The sequence below is a fragment of the Asterias rubens genome, chromosome 7 (assembly GCF_902459465.1).
Source record: "Asterias rubens chromosome 7, eAstRub1.3, whole genome shotgun sequence".
NCBI classification, from domain to species: Eukaryota; Metazoa; Echinodermata; class Asteroidea; order Forcipulatida; family Asteriidae; genus Asterias; species Asterias rubens.
Genome location: NC_047068.1, coordinates 17,679,243 through 17,702,588, shown reverse-complemented (window position 1 = coordinate 17,702,588; position 23,346 = coordinate 17,679,243). Strand labels below are relative to the sequence as shown.

The window sequence follows — 23,346 nt, the reverse complement described above, 5'->3', positions numbered from 1 at the left end:
GCAGGCCTACTCCTATACATCTATAGGTGAACTCGACTTTGCTGTTACTAATAACAACAACTTGAAATAATGTGATTTGAGTTTTTATAGAACTAAGACTTGAGTAGACTAAGTCGATAATCATTTTTACAACACTTTTAGAGAAAAACACACGGCCACATATGTCATACGGCGAACTGTGTGGAAAGTTTTTTGTAATAGCGCCCTCTCTTGAATCAACTTTCTTCAGCCCACGTTAATTTCACACACACTTAAAGACTGGGAACAAAAACCACTGACACCGGATCGCTCAGGATAAATGCGTTCTACTCAATGTTTCCGAAGTAGCAACATATGTTAACATTAACGATATATCTGAAATCACTTAATGATCTGAACAAGGCGTTATAATTAGATAATTTGAACCGAATCGTCTTAATTCAACAGTCTCCCTTGCTTTACATTTCGTCCTTGCACAGAGTTCTGAATTTGTTTGTGTTATTTTCATTTATACAACAACAAACGTACAGGAATATTGATCACAAGTAAATAAATAAAGTTTAAAAACTAAATAAGTACACATGGGGGTTGCTTTTTGCAACCAGAGGAGGTACCTTCCTGTATATGAGCACCCAGACTGCTGTAGAATGCTGCACTGGTGTAACAAATGACTAGTATAGCAACCCACTGTAGCAATCCACTGCCATTATGACCTACTTCTTGCATTTTTTCCCCCCACTAAGTACTGCATACAAATTGTAGCTAAACAACATCAATGATCACCGTGCTTAATTATTCGTGTTCATTATTGCACACATGATTAACTTTGAAATAGCCACAAATTGTACAAATGCACCATTCAAATAAATATTTCATAGGATGCTGTGCTTTGCCCGGGCAAACTAACTTTTCGACATGGTACATGCGTAAGTAAAGAGTGACCAAATGAAATGGCAAGTTCAAATCTAAACTTTTTTTAATACGAATCGTCTGTGGGAAATATACCTTAAATAGTATATCTTGCACTGCATGAAATGTAGATACGCAGAGACCAATGACAATTATAACGTACATGTGAATGGAATGTTCCTTTCTAGTGGTTCATTAAACTCTACAGGATTGACCCGGACTCCGAGTCTATGGGGGCCTGACCCCTTTTCTGGGTCAGACTGACTTTCACAAAGTGTCACAATTGGGATGTTGACTTTGGATTCTGCGTCAGTTTGACCCACGTCTGGGTCATTTTGACACAGATTCCGGTTCAAACTTACCTAGAAAAATATCTGGGTCCACGGAACCCGGATCCGGGTCAGTTCTGAACCCTGAGTTTTTAAGTGTTAAAGCTTGAAGAGCGTGCTGACTAATAATGTTGCCACAAAGAAATTAATTAGTGGCTCTCCTTGTTAGCCAAAGAGTAAATAGTTTTTCCGATCCTTGACATCAGATTTTTCTTAATCCCATTCACGACCTTGATTCGTGTGTGTAATCCTTTGTATTGAGTTTCGTTTGTGTGTCTCTTTTGGGGGAGAGGTCCAAAGTATAACACTTTTAATGCAATACTTCTGTATAAATACTGTTTTGATGGGTAACAGTTTTTATACTATACCATCGTGTATGTTTATTACAATGCTATAGCACTACAATAGTTAACATACATTTTAACTTGAGTGCGTCAACGTGAAACATCGTAAAGGGACTTATTATTGGTGATGGGTGTTATTCCCACAATGAACATTTTATTTTAGCTCGTCAAATAACGTTTTAGAATTGCAAACGTCACCTAATAAAAAAACACAAACTCTAAGCTCGGGACTGAAGTACGTGCCACTTGCACAGGGCCTGTGGAACATGTTTGAAAAACTACATACGTAGTACATGCCACAGTCAGTGGTATCTGCATAATTCCCGTCACTCTTACCATCACACGTGAAGGGAATCGCGGTGGTTTTGGCGCCGGTTGCAGATGACGCGTCCGTGGGTTCCACGGGAGCTGATATTGTGCTTACTGTCTCTGTTAATGGTGATGTTAATTGTGTATTCACCCTGAGAGCATCCTGATTATCTGAAATTTCATGACAAATATCGTTATGTCAAACAAATTGAGCGTAACCAGTCATCCACATTTAAAGTATGCACAAACGAGTAGATTGTCAGCAAATGATATCTGGGGCTTAACAAAATGGCTGATAATGAGTATGATGGGCCCACTGATGATCTTCAACCGTTGTGTAGCCTTTGTTTTATAAGCAATTTGTCAGACTATAGGCATAATAATACTTTATAAATGCATGGGTTTACCTGGGCATTGCAGCCACTTGTGAATCTCTACCGGCGAGTTACTGATCAGAACGGTATCAAAGTAGATGACTTTGAAGTGGCGGTTGGGTGTACGGTTGGTAATACCACCCGGTCGAACCTGGGTGCACATGCAGGGGTCCTCAACCGGGATGACCCACCGGTAGGGTTTATGGGGTACGTCTAAATCAGGTTCTTGTCCCATCCAACATACCATCCCTTCAAACAAAAATTGTATGATACTGTCATCATGTGATGGCCGAGCGGGTTTCGTGCGTGTTATTTGGTGGGATTTTGTCATGTAGTGCTAACCTACTCTGAGGGGTACCACTGTTAGAGTTGAACGTATAATCATCGCGACCCTCCTAATTCACCAAATTAACTGAGCCAGGTGTTAAAATGAATGGATTTTTGTTGAAATATGGATTGTGCATAATATGACGTAATTTACCACCATATTGATCTAAAACAATGGAGAGGGCGCGCGTGTACGCGCTGCGCACGACTTTTAAGCGGACACGTTTCATCAAAGATGGCACAGCCAATGGGGTTTAAAATGGCCGGAAAACCTGCAATAAAACCAAGCAGCTATTGGTTACTCTGGTACAACAGTATGTGGATCAGTAAATTTAAAAAAAAAATGTTTACAAACAAATCGAACATTGAACGATAGTCGTCGATTAAATTAATACTTCTAGTTGCTTATATTATAGCGGGAAAAGTGAATACATGAGCAATGCTTATAAATCAAAATTATGTATTGTATTGTATTGTATTGTATTGTGTTGTGTTGTGTTGTGTTGTGTTGTGTTGTGTTGTGTTGTGTTGTGTTGTGTTGTGCTGTGTTGTATTGTGTTGTATTGTATTGTATTATGTTTTATTCCAAACTGGAACACACCCCATATCCCTGGGGAGGGTAACAATATTATGAAAACATACAGTTAATAAATAAGACGTACGGAAAGGAATTTAAATTAGAACAAAAACAAATAATCACACATTTTGATTTTCTTTTAGAACAGTAAATAAACTTGTCTTCCCTGCCAAGAGTTTCAAAGCCTTTGTATAATGATCAATGATATAATCCAACATAATATTCCTAAGGTCGTTGTATAATTGGCAATCTAGCAGAACATGGAGTTTTGTTTCAACATCAAGGTGACAATGCGGGCGAATTCTTTGGCTTGACTCTAACCCAATATACCTTCCAATTTCAATAAGTAGCTTATGTGAAGAGCATCTGAAACGGGCCAAAGAATGGCGATAAGATTAAACGATACAGAGGCTACTTTCGATCGGAATAATATTAATTTTAAAGAATTATATATACAACCCATGCGTATCAATTAACACTGAGCCCAAATTTGACAAGAAACAATTCAAACAATACAAAAATTCTACCTTGCGTCTTGCTCACAATCCATAAAAGGAACACCAATCTAGCAGCGTGCAGAGGAATCTCCATGTCACATAATATAATTTTCTCAGGAGATGTGATGCGACGTTCGAACAGTCTCTGAGAAGTCGCTCTTGTCGTCTCCAAAGCCTAACACATTCTGCACAAAAAATATGTAGCCTGGTCTTCTTTATAAAAACCACTCAACCAAGCGTTCAATAAATTAAGGCACCTTTAAAAATAGAACACACGAGACAGTGCAGACCGCTTTACACATCAGTGTAAGTAATAGCAAATAGTCACTTCGTGAAAATGCTGGATATAAAATAACACATAAATCATATTTTGTGCGTATCTGGCAACTTCCCGTTGACCCTTGTTTATTTTTACTTTGTATTTATTTAAAAAAAAAAATAATAATAATAATAAGTGTTGGATTTACAATGCACTCTCCTACGGACCAGCCTTTAAAACTCAAGTCGAAGTTTACATCAGAAGAAGTAAAAATAAACCTTAAAGTAAACACACAATATTACAGAAAATACATCAAAATAGCAATTTAAGTGGTAAAAACCTTAAATATAATTATTACTGTTTTCAAACAATGAATGTTTGAATCCCGAGGTCAATGCTATTTCACTAATTTCTCAGAAACTGTTATAGCATAAATATTTGAAAGTGAGTTTCCGTCCGTGGCCATCAGTGAAGTTTTCTATAATCATGCGTGAGTGATATTTTATTGACTTCTGTTTTCCCTCATGACAAAACCAAACATTTGGTTCCCGTGCAATGGATTTTCTTTTCGTTAAAATCTGCTATTTTTCGAAGGGATTATACTGTATTATCACTGTTACTCATAGGCAAAAGCTATTAGAAACTTAAATTTTCCGCAGATTAAACTGCCCTGCATGGCAACATTAATTGTTTTTTCTTATTACACAGTCACAAATTAATTGCAGAGTTCTTGGTGTGTTATAAAACGAGTGGCGATTTAATGGTATAAAAGTTGGCACTGCACAAACACATGTATTATAAACATTATTACCAGCAAAATGATAATAACGTGTTCATGTCTCCAGTTTACACCTTCAGTGTATAACACAATTCCTACAACCTAAATATTAGGAACTCTTTCTCATTATTTGTCAATCTACCGCTCAATTATTTTACACAAGGCCAGGAGCTGTGGCAATATCATTAGGAGGACATATTTCTCTGGAGGCACGGTACTGCCCCTGAGCTTTGTTGTGACGACCCATCCTTAGCATTTCCTGAGTTTTGTCCTCGGGCATTATGAGAACTGTTAGCCTTCTTGTAATCATTTTACACGCTTATTAGCTGTCCCGAACCACTGTCGGAACAGCTTATGTTTTCGGCGCAGTAATCCAAGCCATAGGCAGAATCTTATAGTGAGACATTTTTTGTCCCTTTAGGATTCCCTACTCACAGGCAAATTTGTCTCCACTAAAAAAGTTTTAAAAATTTAAATTTGTTTATTATTGTCTCAAAGACACTAAGGAGGTAACTTTCGGGTTACCACCTTTTTTTTGTTTTGCTTTGTAGAATGGGGACTTACGTGTTGATTTACGACGCTGTTTTTCTTTGGTCACTGAGTAGATGGCACACTTTAACTATAAGGGGGGTGCTGACTCGGAAGGACTGGGCCAGTCTATAAATCTGGATCGAAACGTACATAATTGCACTGGGAAAAAAACTTTCATAACAATATACCCTTGACTGAAAAAGAAAATAAATTGTTCTTCATATGCGGGTACACTGAAGTAAGTTGAACGTTGCATAAAAGTAACCAATTGCAAAGATAACATTCCATTTAATAATGATGACATTAATTATTTTATTAACTATTTGATAGTATACAGTAACACAACACTGGCTTGACGTTGTGGCTCTCCCGCGCACTACTCTCCTCCTTATTTTCAGAACTCTCTCTTTTTCTGCATGCAGAAAGCTCCATGAAATAAACAAATCGTTTCCTTGTTTAGATTAACAGTTTGGACAACTCCCTGATTGTGGTAACTTTACCCCTATAATATCCTTCAATTCAATGCACATTTATTTTTCACTTGGACAATGACATAATTATGAGGAGATGGATGCCACCAAATTCAACAATAAAATGTACAGAAATTTCAAAGATATGAAGTGTGATTAACATGCTAGCCAGAACATGCAGGGAAATGTGCTTTGTACACTTCCCGTGACATGACAAGGACTTGGACACGACAAGGACAACAATAACAATGACAATGAGACTATTTATAGTCAATTTAAATAACTATCAAAACAACAGTCTTTGTACAAGTGTGTACTAGATCAACAAATGCATATTCAAGAGGTGTTGTTCAGTTTTGCTATAGAATGACCTATAAAGTGAACGAGACTTTTTAGTATCCGAGTTGAGGTTATTCCAGAGGTACCAAGATACAATGTTATACAATGTTTTTGAATCCCTGATATTGATGCAAATGATTGCAGTTTTGTATTAAGTGCTCCCTTCTCTACAACAGTCGCCTCCCTCACGGTACTGGTGCAACCAAAATAGTTTTCTGAGTCGTGGATAACACCCGGCCTGCATATTTGTTGGGTTCCTCAATGACTTCCAAGGCATCTGTATAAGGTGTAATTAATAAACAACATTTCAATAGAGACCTTGGAATACTGTGTGGCAGCAGACTAACCAGGTAATTTTCCATTTCGTAGTTTTGAACATGCGCATACTATTAGCGATAACAACTGCCACCTAGCGTCAAACATTATTGCAGAAGCAATGTGTGAGAGGTGTTGGTTATGTTTCTTAACCTGATGGACATTGCAGCAATTTTCGAATCTCTAATGGCGAGTTGCTGAACATGTTAAAGTAGATGACTTTGAAGTGGTTGCTTGGTGTGTAGTTAGTCACACCACCCGGTCGAACCTCGGTGCACTTGCAGGGATCCTCAACTGGGATGACCCATTTGTATCGATGGGGTGCGTTCGGATCTACTTCCTGTCCCATCCAACACACCATCCCTTCAAAACAGAACAACTATGTAAGTGAGATGATTGTAAACGTATGGAAGTGCTGAGATTTCCATTGCGTTGGGCTTGATATCATTCTGCTTTCACCAAAATTATATTATTGGTTCGACTACTGCATGACTGTGCATAATGATTGTAAAGACACCAACCAATCAGCACCTCATATAAAATATTTTCATTTGCAAGATCTGTCGTGAATTTGCAAAATTGTGGCGAGTTTATGAAAAGTTTTTGTTTTCAATCTCCTTATTAGTGTAGAATTTGCAGAAGATAACAAATGTATAATTTTGACCATACTGTATATGTACAACGGATTGCCCCCTGCCATGGTTCTGCTTTCAGATTTTAAATCTTACCTTGACAAATGTGCGTAAGAAGAGAGATGGAGATTAAAAACCAAGCGACTTGCAGAAACGCTGCCATGTTTCTTCCAGCGAAATTGTGTTTGTGTGATTACAGTCTTTTGGTATTCGCAACTATTCGACGCCTTTCGTGTTTGTTGTAGTGGATACCTTGCCTATCGATTGGTAAATTGAGAATGAATATATATGACTATTATTGGAAGTTTGGCCATATGTTGTAAAACAATGTTGTCTATCAGTTAACTTCAGATTTGTGCGGGAGTTTAAACTTTTCCACCATAGGTAAACACTATTTTGAATGACGTGTTGGCAAGTGGCCTTAATATGATTGTGAATGAGGATACCTAATCTGCCATAAGACTACCACCCTCTATTTGGATAAAGTGCAGAGGTCCGAGATTGGTGCGGTCGTCAGGAAACGGATCTAGGTGAAAGGTGGAGATGGACTTGGGTTGACGTAGGCTAGAGGCCACACTGCGGCGTTATTCACGAGCCTCGAAGTGTGACGTCAGACGTTCAGGCTACCCTGAATGTTCCCGAATGTTCAACATAACACGAAAATTACAACACACTGCTGTCTTGTGATACATTTTGGTAACCATTTACTGAAAATACGATATAAAGGAACGATGTAATTTCTTTTTGCTTCCCATTTCCTTTCTCGTTCCTTTGTTCTTTCATTTCTGCTTGGATATACGTCCACAACGAGTGAGAGCACTGCTTGAGACCGTGGCGGCTAATGCAAATGGGTCTTTGTGCACTAATTGTGCACAGCGCATTGGCGGACACACGGGGATTTCCGGCTTTTAAGTGTGACTTAAGCACTGGATTCTCCAATCACCGTCTGACAAAAACGTCGGCAATACCCCCCCTCCCTCCCCCCCCCCCAAAAAAAAAATAAAAATATATATAAAAAAATAAAAATAATAATAAATAAAATAATAACTATTATCAAAGCTTAAAGGCCTAACAACGCATCTTTATCATTAAAAATTGAGTTTTCTCGAAATCTTGCATGGGTGATATTGATTGAATGATGTTTTCCTCATTGAAAAACCAAACCTTCGTTGGAAATCTAATTTCTCTGGAGGATGATACTGTAATATTCCTGTTACTCAAAGGCAAAAGCTATATAAGGAAACCCGGTAACATAAATTTGTATCCTTAAGCCACCCATAACTACAGAAACCTTGGTGGTGAGTTCAACGAGGTAGAATCAGAAATGAGTATATTGTAATCGTGACTCTTCCTCTTATCTGTGCTGTACACTATTAAGGCCGCCATGGCTTTTAGGTATAATTGGCACTAATATTTTTTGGAACCTGTATTATAATCAAAATAACGTGTTGGTAGCATCTGTTTTCCCCATCGGTGTTTAGTAGCACCATATGACCGCCCGAATACCACACCTCTTCTTCTATTATGACAATGGTCGATTACTCAATATTTGCAAATGTACTCGTACTCAAGGCTAGACGGTTTGTTAATAATATACCAGACGAAAATATTTCTCTTGAGGATGGCACTTGTACCCCTGATTTATTTTTAACAACAACGAACTGTGTGCAAACTTCTTCTGATAGCGCCCCTAGTTTGAAACATCCTCCTTTAGTCCACGTTATTTTCCCATATGGGGGACTGAATCGCCTCCGGACAGATTTCTTAGTCCATTAACAAAATGACAATCTCAGCAGAATAAAAGTATGATCTCATCAAGTGAAACTAAACGAGCCTTCTTCAACATTCACGTTTATGCATTTATTCTAAGTTGAACTTTAAAAATCAAAATAGGGTGATCTACAATCTAAATTACGAAAGATAATATTTTGGTCGTACATGATGAATTTCTTTTTAAGAAAGTGGAATCGCCACACACAAAAGTACGCAAGGGTTGAAGTTGTTTTAATAACCATCACTATACGCAGTAAGCACCAAATTATTTGTAAGCTACTAAAGTATAATTAGCACTGCGTAGTATACAATATTCTATGAAAGTAGAAAACTGTTATCATTACAGAAAACTGTACTATCGACTTTACTTTCATTAAAAAAATAGTTGTCTGTATCAAAAATTATTAGCACTACACAGTAATATAGAAAAGGAGAATGTAGTTAAAATTAAAGAAACCTACCATTAATATGATATAAAAATGAGTTATCGGTATAGCTATTACATGAATAAGAAAAACATCTAAAATGTTATAATTTTATGCCCTTTAGACTTTAGTTATTGCAATTTTCTTTTGGTCATTGTCAAAATCCTGTATTCTCACTTGGTGTATCCCAGAAAATGCATCAAATAACAAGCCTGTGGAACTTTGGGCTCAATTGGTCTTCGAATTTGCAAGGGAATAATGAAATAAAAGGCACCTTGCTGTATTGTTTTTGTGTGCTTTCAGATGAATAATAAGAGGCCTATAGCTTAAGTATTTTATTTTTTGAGTGAGAAATTACTTCTTTCTCGAAAACTACGTTACTTAGGGGGAGCCGTTTCCCACAATATTGTATAACTATCAACAACTCTCCATGGCTCGTTACCATCTAAGTTTTTAACGCAATTATTTTGATTAATTACCAATAGTGTCCAGTGCCTTTTACTTCTTCGTGTATCGTAATTGCAGTCAGACACTCTCAACTACTGGGATCGATCACCACAGTTGACATTATATGGCCAATCACAAACACTGAGGTTGTCATTCCAGTAGAGTCCGTTCGGACATAACGTGGAGTAGGTAAGCTTGCCTGAGCATTGGTAGAATCTGGTGCAATCTTCCGGGTCCGTGTATATACCATCCGCGCGATCGTCGCAGAACAGCGGGAGGTTCGGCGCGTTGCACGGCACCAAATTGGGGAAGTTGCAGGTACTGCTCTGCGGGTCGTAGTAGAGATTACTGGGGCACGGTAAGCGGGTATAGACACCATTGTTGCAGATGTAGTACATACTGCAATGTTCGGGATCTGGGTGATAACCATTCGTCTTGCCCTGACATCCAAAATCGGTGGTGGCTGGTTTGCTGGTGTATTGAGGTGTGTTTGTGACCGGCGCATTGGTGGCCGGTGAATTGGTGGCCGGAGAATTGGTGGACGGTGAATTGGTGGCCGGCGAATTGGTGGCCGGCAAATTGGTGGCCGGCAAATTGGTGGCCGATGAATTGGTAGTCGGTGAATTGGTGGCCGTTGAATTGGTGGCCGGTGAATTGGTGGCTGGCGAATTGGTGGCTGGCGAATTGGTGGCCGGCGAATTGGTGGCCAGTGAATTGGTAGTCGGTGAATTGGTGGCCGTTGATTTGGTGGCCGGTTGATCAGTCACTGCTGCACTCGGTGTTGGTTCGTCGGTGCTTTCGGGACCATCTCCTGCATCAATATAGAGGACGCTCATTATTACAAAAAAGACAAACAGAAATATGTCAAAAATATTTGCAGAGATTAGATTGTGTGACATGAAAATATCTCTAAATTTGATAGTAATTTCCTCTTGTTGAGGATGTTAAGTTCTCTGACTGTTAACAACATGTTGTGAGGGGTTTGTCACACCATGGGTCAGATTTACCCAGGGTGGACCTTACAGTGAAGTTGGTTTTGCAGAGGAAGAAATAACACACAGACAGAAACCACGTAGGCCTAACTCCAAATTGTGCGGTAACATATAAATATCCTTTAATTCCCAAAATCAATAAATTATACACTCCTACTACTTGGTTTGCCCCAATAAAATCCTTACATAAATACACATAGATTACCACCACCAAAGTTCGTGATCTTCAGACTTTCTACCAGGGCACTTAATGTAAAGCGCATTGACACGGTTATTGTGAAATGCGATATATAATAATTTGTTGGGACAAAGTATCTCATGCCTGATTTTGACCGTCGATTTCGCTGGATATATTTAAATTCTTTGTAAACAAAATCATGTCTCGTTTTGTCTTTATACCGCAAATAAAAAGAACAATGGTTCATTTCTAGCCTCTGGAACAATAATTGCTCCTTGCGAAAGTCTCACAGTGGTATCTCTATGTCAATATTGCAGTTCACGCTTGTAAAAAAAATTGTAAAAAAAAGTTGATTTACCTTCGAGACCGAGGGCGCTATTGATGGCTTTCATTAAGGGCCACCTCTCGCCGCAAATTCCATTGAAATCATCCATGTCAATAGCCCAGACCATTGCACCTCCAAGTTTCTTTTCCTTCAGATAATCCACCTTGAAAAATACACGAAAAAACATTATACAAACTCCTTGCTGGGCTTAAGGGCCTTGTTACATACACGAGGGGCTTTGCTGGGTTACCAACGGTCCAAAGCATGTTTCAAGACCTTTAAGTATCACATGAGTCATTTTTCAAACATAGTCTAATGATCAAAAAAAAAGAAAAAAAGGTGAAAGTTGAAGTGGCTTTCCTAAAAGAAAGAAAAGCTTAACCAGATGCTCTCACCTTAATCCGGAGACTTGCTTCATCGTCATAGCCAACCCATTGATTTTCGTAGTAAGCATATGGCACCAGACGCTCATTGTCCCACACTGAAGTCAGTCTGCCGTCGTTTAGTTGTGTGCAGATCTAAGAAGGGGAAAATTACTACAAAGTTTTAGTTCAATAAAGCTGTACACAAAAATAGTCTCGATATTATATTCCATGATAATGGGGGAATTTTAGTAAAACCATTGTTCTTGGTAATGTGCGCACGCTCAGAACTACGTAAACCTGGTAAATATGCTGCCACCTAGCGTTCCAAAGTGTCACATTATAAAGTAGAAACCTGTTCACACCACTGCTTATACTAGCTGAAATGAGCTTAGCTGCTTGGGAAACCTGACTGATCTTTTAGATCCGTAGGTTTTAGGTAAATGATCTGCATTATCACAAAAACCTGTAATTCTGGTAATGTAAACAATTACAATATTATTACCTCGTAATACGATAGAAATCCCGTCTCTGCCGTGATAGGGCCTGGCATACCTCCGCCCCTTGCTGGGGCACCGATGCCCGTGTCTGGCCCGCTGAGTGTAAAGGAGCGACCGAACAGACCCATACCCAGTACAAGCTTAGACGGAGGCGTACCTCCACTCAGCCAAATATTGACGGCATTGGACTGAAAGACAAGTTTTGATACAAATTTATTATAAGGTAGCAACAAGCTATGATGTCGGTACAGGAAAACTACGATGATCATGTACATGATGCAAGCTATGTTAAAAATTAGTGTGGATCGCCTGTCCAGCTAATAAGGCAACATGGTCGAACAAACACTTATAACAAGGATTAATTTTCATCATCAGAGAGTGAAAGTCTACCATAAGGAGAGAATACTGCTTAAAAATAGTTTGCTATTATAGCAAACATAAGCAGGAAACAAGTCACAGATTGCATCTTTAGATATGAATTTTGGCTGAATATGACCATCTACTGGTGAGCATATGCGCTTAGCTACTTTTTGAGCTTAAGCAGTTCTATGCAATTGGGCCCTGGATACACCGGACCCAGTTTCATAGAGCCAACACAAATAGCGGTAGCGTTTTCCTGCTAAGCAAAACGAGAGTAGGATACCAATCACAGATGGCACATGAGTAACTTGATGAGTAATTTGATTCTTCTTTTTTTTTTTTTTCTTTAGTACGGACAGAAGCAGAATTGTTGTGTGTGGCCTGAAGGGACTTTTGTGTGCTTATCAGCTCCGTGAAATTTGACAAATTTTCAACACTTTTGGAATCACTTACCACTGTGAGAAAAGCGTTGTCACCAACATCTGTTGAACCAGGATAGAGGGCGGTATGGTGCCCTGTGACAGGCTCCCACTGACCGTGAAGATCGTACGATAGAAGGTTTATAAAATCTAGAGCACTGGACAGACGAAAGTACATCATTTATTGTAATGGAGGAAAATACATCAGTTTGCGGCCTGTAAATTTATCCAGTACTTTGGTTTCGGTAATAAAAATTAAATTTTGTTTTGATTATTTTTTGTATAGGATGACACAAGGCGGACAAATAACATGACGAAGCACAAGCTCTTTGTCAATTCGGAGTCATGGAAGAGGTCAAAGGGGAACACGTCATTGCATGAAGGTAAGTTTGTATCATTTAATACCGATTTAGTTTAGATTAGTCAAAATTATTGGATTGTTAAACGGATTTGTATTCGTTGTATAATCCTCTTTGCGAGCTTCGTGAAGGGAGTACTGTATTTTGTACTGAAGACTGGATAAGTTTAGCAGCGACCTGTTGAATTATGGTGCGTGTCCGAGACTCGAGCACAATAAATGGCAATCCCCAAACACTGTTTTTTTCTTCTTCAAAAAGGCAAGTCCGAGAGGAGAAAGAAACTACAGTCAAAACTCTCACCTGGTAATTTTCTTGATTTCGTAGCCGTTTTTAATCGTTTCTGATCCGGCTGAAACTGCTGACGTCAATAGGAGGCGCTCTTGTTCCGTTCTGTCAGCCTCCGCTGCAAACCCTTCGCTGAGCTCCTATGGTTCATATAAATACGAGACTTTTGAACGCTAGGTGGTAGCAGACTTACTAGGTAAATTGTTTTTGTGAATCTGAGCACATAACTGAGAAAAATTGGTTTCAGACTGCTGCCACCTCGATTTACATCGAGTCAGCTTTCTGAAAAAAAAATGTTTTGTTTTATAGCAGGCCACAAAACTGTACTGTAGCATTTGCCAATCAAATGTAGCAGGTTTTTGTGAAACAAAACATTCAAAGATATGAACACTTGATGATGCAATGATTTGGAGGACAGATGCACAATGTTTTATCTGTGGTTCTCGACAATATATTCGCTTATAACATTACTGAAAGAAACTAGCCTGAACAAGCAAGGTGAACCGTTGTTTATCAATGGCGGGGCTCCCTCTGGAGCCAGGGAACTCCCAGTCCAAATCAAGCCCATCGAAACCCCTCTGGCGAAGATAGGCAATGGCGTCCCGCACGAACACCCCTCTCCTCGCAGCTGTCTCCACCATGTAAGAGAACTTGTCCACTCCGTGAGTCCAGCCTCCTACTGCAAGGAGCGTCTTCAACCTGGGGTTCTTGGTCTTCAGGTTGTTAAAGGCTTCGTAGCTTCCTACACTCCATTCTGTTGACTCGTCATTCCACTCGTACGGCTCCAGGCGGTTGTTGTACGAGTCGCTGAGTTTAGCGAAGCTGAAGATCAAGTGGGTGCAGAGAAACGGGTCGATGTCCCCCGCGACGAACCTACCGTAGTCCGGTCGGTACTGTGCCCAGTTGGTGAAGTAGCACACAACTTTGTACTCCTTTGCCTCGATTAGTTCATCTTAAGAAAAGAAAAGAAATTGTACATTGATTTATTCATATAATGATAATTGATGTTTCTGATCAGCTGGCAGAGTGTGGGTTTGAGTCCCAGTCAAGAAGACACTTTACCCATTGCTTCGTCCTTCGGATGGGACGTGAAGCCGTTGGTCCCCTGTGTTGTGAAACGCACGTAACAAAACCAGTGCCATTATCGAAAAGATAATGTGTTCCTGACTGGATTGTTTTTCATGAAGCGTAGAAAGTTAGAAAAGTGATATTCATACGGATCTCCCGAAACTATATGACATTACACCAAGCAAGTGTAGGTTTCCTCGGTCAAATTCGGCAAATGAGCAGTCAATTTCATTTTCATGCGTTCGAATTAAAGCTGTTTTGCCTCTCCAGTTGTTACTGCGTTTCAAATTCAGAATTCGGCTATTCAATTTCGTTTTTGGTCGAGTCAAATTCCTTTAGCACTTCAATTTAGCGTAGCGTCATTTTTTTCCGTGACACACACGCCTCAAGAAGCGTCTGCGAATTTGAATGCTGTTTTGATGAATTGTTAAATTGAATGATTATTTGGTTCATTCGAATGATGTAACATTACATTTGACTAATCCCAAAACGAAATCGAATGACCCTTTTGAGTACCATTCGACTTTACGCGAAATAGAATAGCTTGGTGGTTATTGGCTGCTCATTTTCCGAAGTTGACCGAGAAAACTTATATTAAAACATATTTTTACAATGAAATTGAAAAACTTACCAGGGGGTTGTCGCATGCATGCCGTGGCGTCCATGGCTCCAAATACCACAAGCAGACCCACCAATAGACAACCCTTTAACGCTCGAAACGGATACATCCTGCACTTCTGCGATCACAATTCAGTACTCTCTAATGATCGTATAGTATACGATTGCTGATTAAGAAACCAACACAGTTATTGAAGTTCCTGATGTTTGATTAAGTACAAGACGAGGCCATGTATTTATATGAACATCCTGTGCTTGTATTTGGTCATGGATTAAAAGCTGTTCGTGGAGGTATTGGGAGCCCGTCGTGGGATAGTGGTGTTAAACAACACGATTGGCGAAATGATCCATGCGTGTAGATTTCTCACCTCATTGTTGTATGTTTGGGATTGGTATTAGTGAGTGACGTAAGACCCCGTACTGACGTCACGGGTTGGTTATCCCACTTTCTTTATCTTCGAATAATCTTGTTGGACCTAACGGGTGTGTTGGAACCATGGTTCGAAGACTTACGTATGTAACGGCAAAGTGGAAAACAACGCACTTTAATGAGTAATACCATATTTGCATGAGCTTTCAAAGCAGCAAATACTTCACCAGATGCAAAGAAAAACAACTTCAACCAAGGTTTCCAGCACAGTACCGTATTGGCAACAGTGTTGACTTTGTTCTATTTGAGAAGTAGTCGAGTTTTATTTACATACACTGATCAAACAAGTATTACGATTTATGTCTATATGATTATATACTTAACATGGTTGGAGTCTGTTGTAGTAAGATTTGTGGGGCCAGAATGTGCAATTAGGATTTGAAACTTTGTACTGGGTTATGCAAATCAGTGCACTATACTGCTCAGCCATGATACTTCTAAATCAATGTTAAAAGTGGTCGCAATTTCATAAAGCTGTTAAGCAGAAAATACTGCTTAGCAAGTTTCTTTGATGAGCAAAAATTGAGTGGGGCGTCAGTTGCAACAATCCTAACTTGATTGAATTTTGGCTGATACCCAATTTCTGCTGAGCAAGATTGGTCTGTGCTAAGCATATTTTTGTGCTAACAGGCTTTATGAAATGTTGCCCAGGTCTTATTGGTTCCATTTGGACACCCTGATGTTTATTAGTTAGCACATTTCCGCCGTGTCCCCCTCCCCCTCCCACTAGATGGTATTGTTCTGCTTAATATGGGACATACAAGACAACAAATCAAATAATAATGCTGCATTTGCCAGCGTTCAACGCAGGTCCGTTGGCGATGGCCAAATGCCAGTAGAAATCGCGGCGGACCAGCTGAAACACCTTGCCAACTGGTCCGGCTGACCAGTCAAAAATGTCGGCAGCGGTACTACAGAACTATGACTATTTTTTTTACTATTTTCAGGCTCGAATAAAACGTAAAAACATTCACTCAAGGAGTCAAGGTTTGGGTAAAACGTAATAAAAATTACTCGAAGTGCCGCTGAACGCTGGCAGACTTCCGACGATCACGCATATACACAGCGCAAAATCCCATCATGCAACGCAAAGGCTTGTAGTCTTCGCATTAGTTCACGTGTGGCAGAAAGTGTAAGAAATACTGAACGCTAGAGGGCGTTTCAGAATATTCGATAGCGTGGGAATAAACGCCCTCTATTGGTGAAAGTACGCGATAGCTTACAAAACTAGCTTCAATCGCCTTGACAGAAGACCACAAAGCAAACCCCATTCTGTCGGCAGCATGGTCGTCAATGGAGCAGATTTGCGTGTGGGAATAAAAGAGTCTATCGTGTTTACGAAAAACGAGCGAGACTGTGAGGCTTCATTCAACAAAACTTACCAAGTTAGGATACTCTGGATGAGCAAAAAGGAGTATTTAATTGTGTTTAGTAAAGTTCTTCCGTCCTGATTTTGGGTAATTTTGTTGGGCGATCTTGTTTATTGTTCCAATCCATTGTTTTTTTTTTTTCACATACAATGCGCGGTTGTTTGGGGTTTTTTGCGGGTTGATTTCAAGAAAGACCTGGGTTCTAGAATGCAATCATGTGTTAAACAAAGGCGCAGCTGTTTTTGCTGCTTTTAAAAATGTTTTTTAAATGAACATTTTATTCACAAAACAGACGCCGGCACCGACCATTCCATACACATAATTGAAAAAAAATACTGTCTAACTAGTATGCTTCATCATGGATGTTGCAACTTTTTTGATGTTTACTTTTTGTTGGGGGTTTTTCTGGACGAAAGTGGGAAGATTTTGGGAACTTCGGTACGATGTATTATGTTTATGAATACTTATTAAAACTACAATAATAGGCAATGTTTATACATGATAAAATAACTCGAGCGATCGTACGTAACCCTCCCCCACAGTAGATTTGAAGGCAGTACATAAAAAGTTAATAATATTTTAACAGTCGGTTTTAAAGTGTTTTATAGTAAAAACACTATTTTGTTTTCTTCATAAAAAAGTTCTTCTTACTTAGGAATACTTTTATGTCGAGTGCTTACAATAAACTGTGGACTAAAAAAAACTACTTAAATAAAGACATTTTAAATTTTGCTCTGACAAATAATTTGACCTGTTTTTAAATTAATTTTAATAACATTGTTATTACATTTTTAAGGATAAAATACTCTAACATTAATGAGCCCTCTTACGAACACAATAACTTGGTACACATAAATAAAGTATGGCTTCCAGTGCAGTTAAGTTTACGTTGCAATTCATGTTGAATTTTGAAATAGCGACGATCGGAAATCGAGCAGTTGGTATACAACAGTATACTATTAGTTTAAAAAAAAATAACATAAAAAAATTGATGGACCAGTCAAAAACCTGGCGGACCAGTGAAAAATCAAGCCAACTGGTCCTGCTGGCCAGTTGAAAAAAAAGTTGAGGGCAACCCCTGTTTGCTCTGCAAAGCAGTTAACACGGACAGTTTGGTGAAAAGTTTTGTGACTGTTATGAATCTCCCTGTCAAAATTCTTTTGTTTTAGGTGTTGTGATCTTGCTCATAAGTATTGATATATCGATTACTGTTACAGGGCCTTAGCTCAATTGCTATGCGCCAAGCAGAGCAATCACTCAGCGGAGAGCATTGGGGTGTATCTACGTAAATTGAAGCAAGCTATCTCCACAACGGCAGCTCGATTCTCTGGATTTATGCAACACGTAAGTTATCAAATCTGCATTATGTTAATGGTGCTGCTTCAGAGAAAATCAAGCTGACCTGGGTTATTGTACAATCAATCAATCAATCAATCAATCAGCCAATCATTCAATCAATCAATCAATCAGTCAATCAATCAATCAAGCTCTATCAGGTTCCACCTACTTTGTATAATCCAGATTAGCCGGCAAGGTTATTGAAGAGCAGATATAGTCCAACCTTGTCCATTTTTAATTAATAAGGTATATGAATTCCACTCCCACTTGTATTGTTTTTTTTGTAAAGGTTGCTTATGAAAGGCTAATATTAAAGAGCCATTAATATTGCTGAGTATTACATTGTTTCTTGCTAGAGTGTTGTTAATATCTCAGAGTACATTTGGTTGCCGGAGTGTCGATACGAATATCAGAGTAAAACACCTTTTCGCAAATACTGGGGTGCGTGCGTAAAGCTTGGAATTAGGTGCATAGTGGTCTAGCTGGTGATCAAATTTTATCCATATCTATCCCACAATGCACCTCATTCAACAGTCTGCGCTTGCGCAGTGGTATTTGCGAAATGCATCTTGCCATATTGTTGTTAAATGAGCAGTGGTGCCATACTTAACTGCCTCAAAACTTCTGCGTGACAATAGAATATTGTCAAAAGGAAATGCACTACAACAAAGTAATCAAACTAACTCTTAAAGGCAGTGGACACTATTGGTAATTACTCCAAATAATTATCAGCATATAACCTCACTTGCTAAAGAGTAATGGGGAGAGGTTGATAGTATAAAACATTGTGAGGAACGGCTCCCTTTGAAGTGACGTAGTTTTCGAGGAAAGAAGTAATTTTCCACGAATTTGATTTCGAGACCTCAAGTTTAGAATTTGAGGTCTTGAAATCAAGCATCTGAAAGCACACAACTACGTATGGCAGGGGTGTTTTGTTCTTTCATAGTTATCTCGCAACTCCGACGACCAATCAAGCTCAAATTTTCGCAGGTTTGTTATTTTATCCATATGCTGAGATACACCAAGTGAGAAGACTGGTCTTTGACAATTACCAATAGTGTCCATTGTCTTTAAACCTCTGCATTTCTAGGATGCGCAAGAGTTTCTCTGTCAGTGCCTGGATCAACTCAAAGACGACACCGAAAGGGCCAACAAGAGGGCGCTAAACTCCCCCTTCGACGAGACCCCAGGGACGGATGATGATAAAATTAAACTGAGGTTTCGCTATCCGCACGACTGCCCGATTGTCAAGAACTTTGAATTTGAAGTCATGCACTCTACGATCTCTCGCTGGACATGCCCAGAAGGAGGTTTGGCAATTATTTTTTCTCTCTTGAGAATACTCTTTTTTTTTTTTACTTTAGGCTCTGGCTCAACAAAGTTCTAAAATATTTTTTCCGTTTTGTATTCCTCCCCGTTTTGTGGCCACATAACATTCAGTTGGGAGGGTTCTGATTTTATGCTATGATATTATTCTAGAACTCTTGTATATAAGATACTCTCGTATCGAGAGTATCTTGTATATAAACCTTTATTTTATTCCTGAGACGATGTGATTTGTTGGGCTGCTTCTAGTGCGGGTGTTGTGCTATGTTTCCTTTAATCTTTAAGTGACTGTTTTATTGTGTCCTGTATTGTGCATTGTATTTTTATAAGTGTGTGCTATGTTACTGGAGTGTTAAAAACAGTACAGGAGATCTTGTTAATGTCATAAAGTATTCCCTAATTTTGAACGATATATTGTGTATTTTGAATATCTTTTTAAGCACGAGATCCAAGGCAATATCTATTGTAATCTGTACATGTATTGAGAATGTTCTCCTTTTTGGATTACTTTCGGCTCTTCCTCAAAGTTCTCAAATGTCAGAATTTTTTTCCCCACATACAAGGTAGACTGGACTTCACTCAGACTCGACTGCACCTCAATAATTCTGTGTTAGCGAATGCATTTATATATCTTATCTATCACTTTTTCTATAATTTTTAATTGTTAATGACTAATGTTTTATCTTTAAATTATTCTAATATACATCATAAACTCTTGATGTCACTTTTTGTAAACTTAATAATTGTTACCGGACTTGTTGTTTGGTATTTTTTAATAAAACCAAAAAGAAACAAAAATAATGTGATTTTTGGAGAAGTTTCCTTCTCTATAAAAGTAAACTCATTGCCATACTTTTTTAATTTTAAAATGTTAATTGTCACAATTCAATATTTGTATCAATTGTTTTAAACTTTTCCATATTTCAGTATTTCTAACCCTATCGGGTCGATCCAGGTTGAGGTATAATGCCGTGTCCAAATTGGCGACTTTGGCTACAGCTACGGCTAGATCAGCGCGTCTGTCAGTGTTGAAGAATGGCCGTAGCTGTAGCCGAAGTCGCCAATTCGAACACGGCCTAACTTAGAGAGGTTTGCGGTGACAACATGTGAATATCTCTATGTGACTAGTGTTGGTTCCGAAAAGAACCGGTGGTTAGGGACTCCTATTAACGATTGTTATAATTTGTCCACGTTTCAGTCATTCTAACCCGATCGGGTCGATCCAGACGGCGCTGGAGCAGTTCTTCAGAGAGGAGGGTATAGAGTATGCCTGCTGAGAATGTGACTGCAAGCAGGCTATAGTCACGCATAAGTTCACTAAGCTACCAAGGTAATAGAAGTTTTTGTTGGGATGTGTTTTTTGTGATGCTGATTGGAAGCTGTTTGTTGCTGTTTTCTTAGCAACTAGGCAGTGCATTCAGCTGAACTTTTACATGTGACTTATAATGTATATTTCTTTATAATTTTGCCTATAAATCAGCATTTAATGGACAAAACCCAATATGAGTGCCAGTGTCTTTAAAGATTGATAATATTGAAGAATTATTTATTTTTGTCATTTACAAAATATTGTTTTTATATTGGGTTATAGTAGCCCTATTTTGTACCTAGATTGAGGATTTATGTATATATATGTCTTGCCTTTTTAAATACCTTTGTTCATTGGTGTTTGTGCATGTTTTTTCATGCCCTGATGTCCATCTGTGTACTGTTTTTTTTTCACCAACTGTTACCACTGTGCAATTATCCTAGTATAATCCTAGGTAATCGAAGTAACAGAACAGCAAACCCTGTTTTTTTTACCTTCATTTTCCTCCTTGCTGAGAATTTCATGTTGTCAATAGTAATGATAAATTGGTATAAGAGTTGTCTTCAGAAAACCTTTTTCAATTTAGCATCAATTGCAAAGCTTTTGATGGTGCTCAATCAAAGGTAGTGCTGTCTTTCATTTTCACTTTTTTTTTCTAAAGAATTGATAAATTTGTCTTCGTAAACCTGTTTAAATTCATCATTGTCACTTACAAAGCTTTCGAATGCAAATTGGTCCAATGGTTTTCAATCAGACATGTTATGTCTTTCATTCTCGCCTTTCCAAAAACCGCAACCTTACAAGCGGACACTGAAGATCGCAAGAACTATGTCTCGAGTCATTCTTAATTTCTGCAACCGTTATAAATTATAAGTGGTGACTGATTGTTTTCCAATAAATCGCAGAGCAAACCAATCAGCTTACAGAAAACATTTTCCCAACATGTATTCTCCTGTCCTTGTTTGATTATTTGATCATTCATCACCTCTGTCCGACCTGTCAAACCAAATGAGTTTTCTGGACTTGATAGTAGGGCAATTTATCTTGTTCTTTCAGGGTAATTATCATTCATCTTAAGCGCTACAAATTTGATTTCTGACGCCTTCCAGTACTCCAAGCTCCGTCGCTATATCCTCATACCCAGGTACTTGTCCGTCCACTACCACTGCACCAAGGAAACCCAGAGTCCAACCTCTCTCCCAAAGTCATTAGTCAACGGGACGTCATCTCCAAGGCCACAACAACTCAATGCCGAGAGAACTCAAAGGTTGTCCCTCACAGCCCCGTCGACGAGGGAATCTAATTGGTCAGCAAGGAGCGAGTCGTTTAAGCCCTCGCGCTTCAGTTTTGCGCCCTCAAGGAAGAGGCTGAACTATGACGACAACAGGTACTTAAATATTTTCTCATCATCGATGTGATTTCATGTCACTCAATAACTATTTATCTACCAGCCTAATCAAGTCAATGAGGTTAGGTTGGGTTTTTGTTTTTGGTGTTGCCATGCAAAGTTCAGAATGTAACTTTTGCACTGACCGTATGCGAAGCGTGATACATTGACACTCACAATACTCAGAGTGCAATATGAAAACTGTGATTGGGTTATCGCCTGATATCACACTCTGGTTTGATTGGATTATTAGTGCATACTGGAAGGTAATATAGTAGAAACAATAATACATGGCACCCTGAACTAAGATATTGACAAAATGGAGAGCCCGCCAACACAGGGTTAGCAGGCCTGTATGCTTTGTTTGTGAAAGGGCACCGGCACCAAGGCATTTTTCCCTTGGTAATGGTGCACCTTATGTGGAAATTGTAAATTACTGGAGCATTTCAAAGGCAATGACCAGAGGGGCAATCGCCCTCGTTACCTTTCGTGAAGTATAAGGCCTTGAGTGCTGGCACGTTAATTTGGAGTTCGTTGGTTCAAATCCTGCTCCCGGAATCATTAAAAAATTTACCTGATCGGTTTCCCTTGTGGTTTATTATTTGATATTATACATGTACATTACAAGACTTAAAATTGTGGTTTTAATTGATCGTTGTTCATATTGTATACTTTTGTTTGAATATTGTTGAACGTTGATAAGGCATTAATTTATGTAAAATGCCTGTCACATGTCATTTGATTTCTTGTTTATGAAATGTTTCTTATTTTGGTTTGTAATTTATAAACATATTTTTCCCTCAATACTATTTAAATGGATGCTTTTATCTGTCACCCTCATATTGAAATATGCTTTTTTCATTCATTGTTTTCTTCCAGGTTATTTTGTTAAAATTCAAAACCCATTGCAGACTTCTAAGTTTTGTGTGTTTTTATCTGTCACCCTCATATTGAAACATGTATGCCTTTTTTCATTCATTGTATCTTCCAGATGATTTTTGTAATTCAAAACCCATTGCATACTAAGTTTTGTTTGTTTTTATCTGTCATTCTCATATTGAAACATGTATGCATTTTTCATTCATTGTTATCTTCCAGATGATTTT

At 38.7% G+C, this 23,346-nt stretch overlaps 2 protein-coding genes and 1 long non-coding RNA gene across 4 annotated transcripts; 1 reads left to right on the top strand and 2 right to left on the bottom strand.

Moving 5' to 3' along the window:
• Nucleotides 1-1,586: 1,586 nt before the first annotated feature.
• Nucleotides 1,587-3,804, bottom strand: LOC117292725. The gene is made up of 3 exons (XM_033774870.1): nucleotides 3,676-3,804; nucleotides 2,278-2,493; nucleotides 1,587-2,041 (listed from the first exon to the last, which is right to left on the bottom strand). The coding sequence occupies exons 1-3, from the start codon at nucleotides 3,737-3,739 to the stop codon at nucleotides 1,716-1,718; spliced, it is 606 nt and encodes a 201-aa protein (XP_033630761.1). The 5' UTR covers nucleotides 3,740-3,804; the 3' UTR covers nucleotides 1,587-1,715.
• Nucleotides 3,805-9,598: 5,794 nt separating this feature from the next.
• LOC117292855 (chitotriosidase-1-like) lies at nucleotides 9,599-15,127 on the bottom strand. Its single transcript, XM_033775025.1, has 8 exons — nucleotides 15,094-15,127; nucleotides 13,880-14,346; nucleotides 13,410-13,534; nucleotides 12,785-12,908; nucleotides 11,977-12,159; nucleotides 11,505-11,627; nucleotides 11,143-11,272; nucleotides 9,599-10,425 (listed from the first exon to the last, which is right to left on the bottom strand). The coding sequence occupies exons 1-8, from the start codon at nucleotides 15,125-15,127 to the stop codon at nucleotides 9,707-9,709; spliced, it is 1,905 nt and encodes a 634-aa protein (XP_033630916.1). The 3' UTR covers nucleotides 9,599-9,706.
• A 1,778-nt stretch (nucleotides 15,128-16,905) lies between these two features.
• Nucleotides 16,906-22,113, top strand: LOC117292958. Of its 2 annotated transcripts, XR_004519341.1 has the most exons (5): nucleotides 16,906-16,967; nucleotides 18,098-18,224; nucleotides 19,309-19,528; nucleotides 20,743-20,874; nucleotides 21,910-22,113. It is a non-coding gene; the product is annotated as an uncharacterized LOC117292958 (long non-coding RNA). The 2 variants fall into 2 exon arrangements; XR_004519340.1 differs by lacking the exon at nucleotides 16,906-16,967 and having other exon boundaries at nucleotides 17,879-18,224.
• The last annotated feature ends 1,233 nt before the right edge of the window (nucleotides 22,114-23,346 follow it).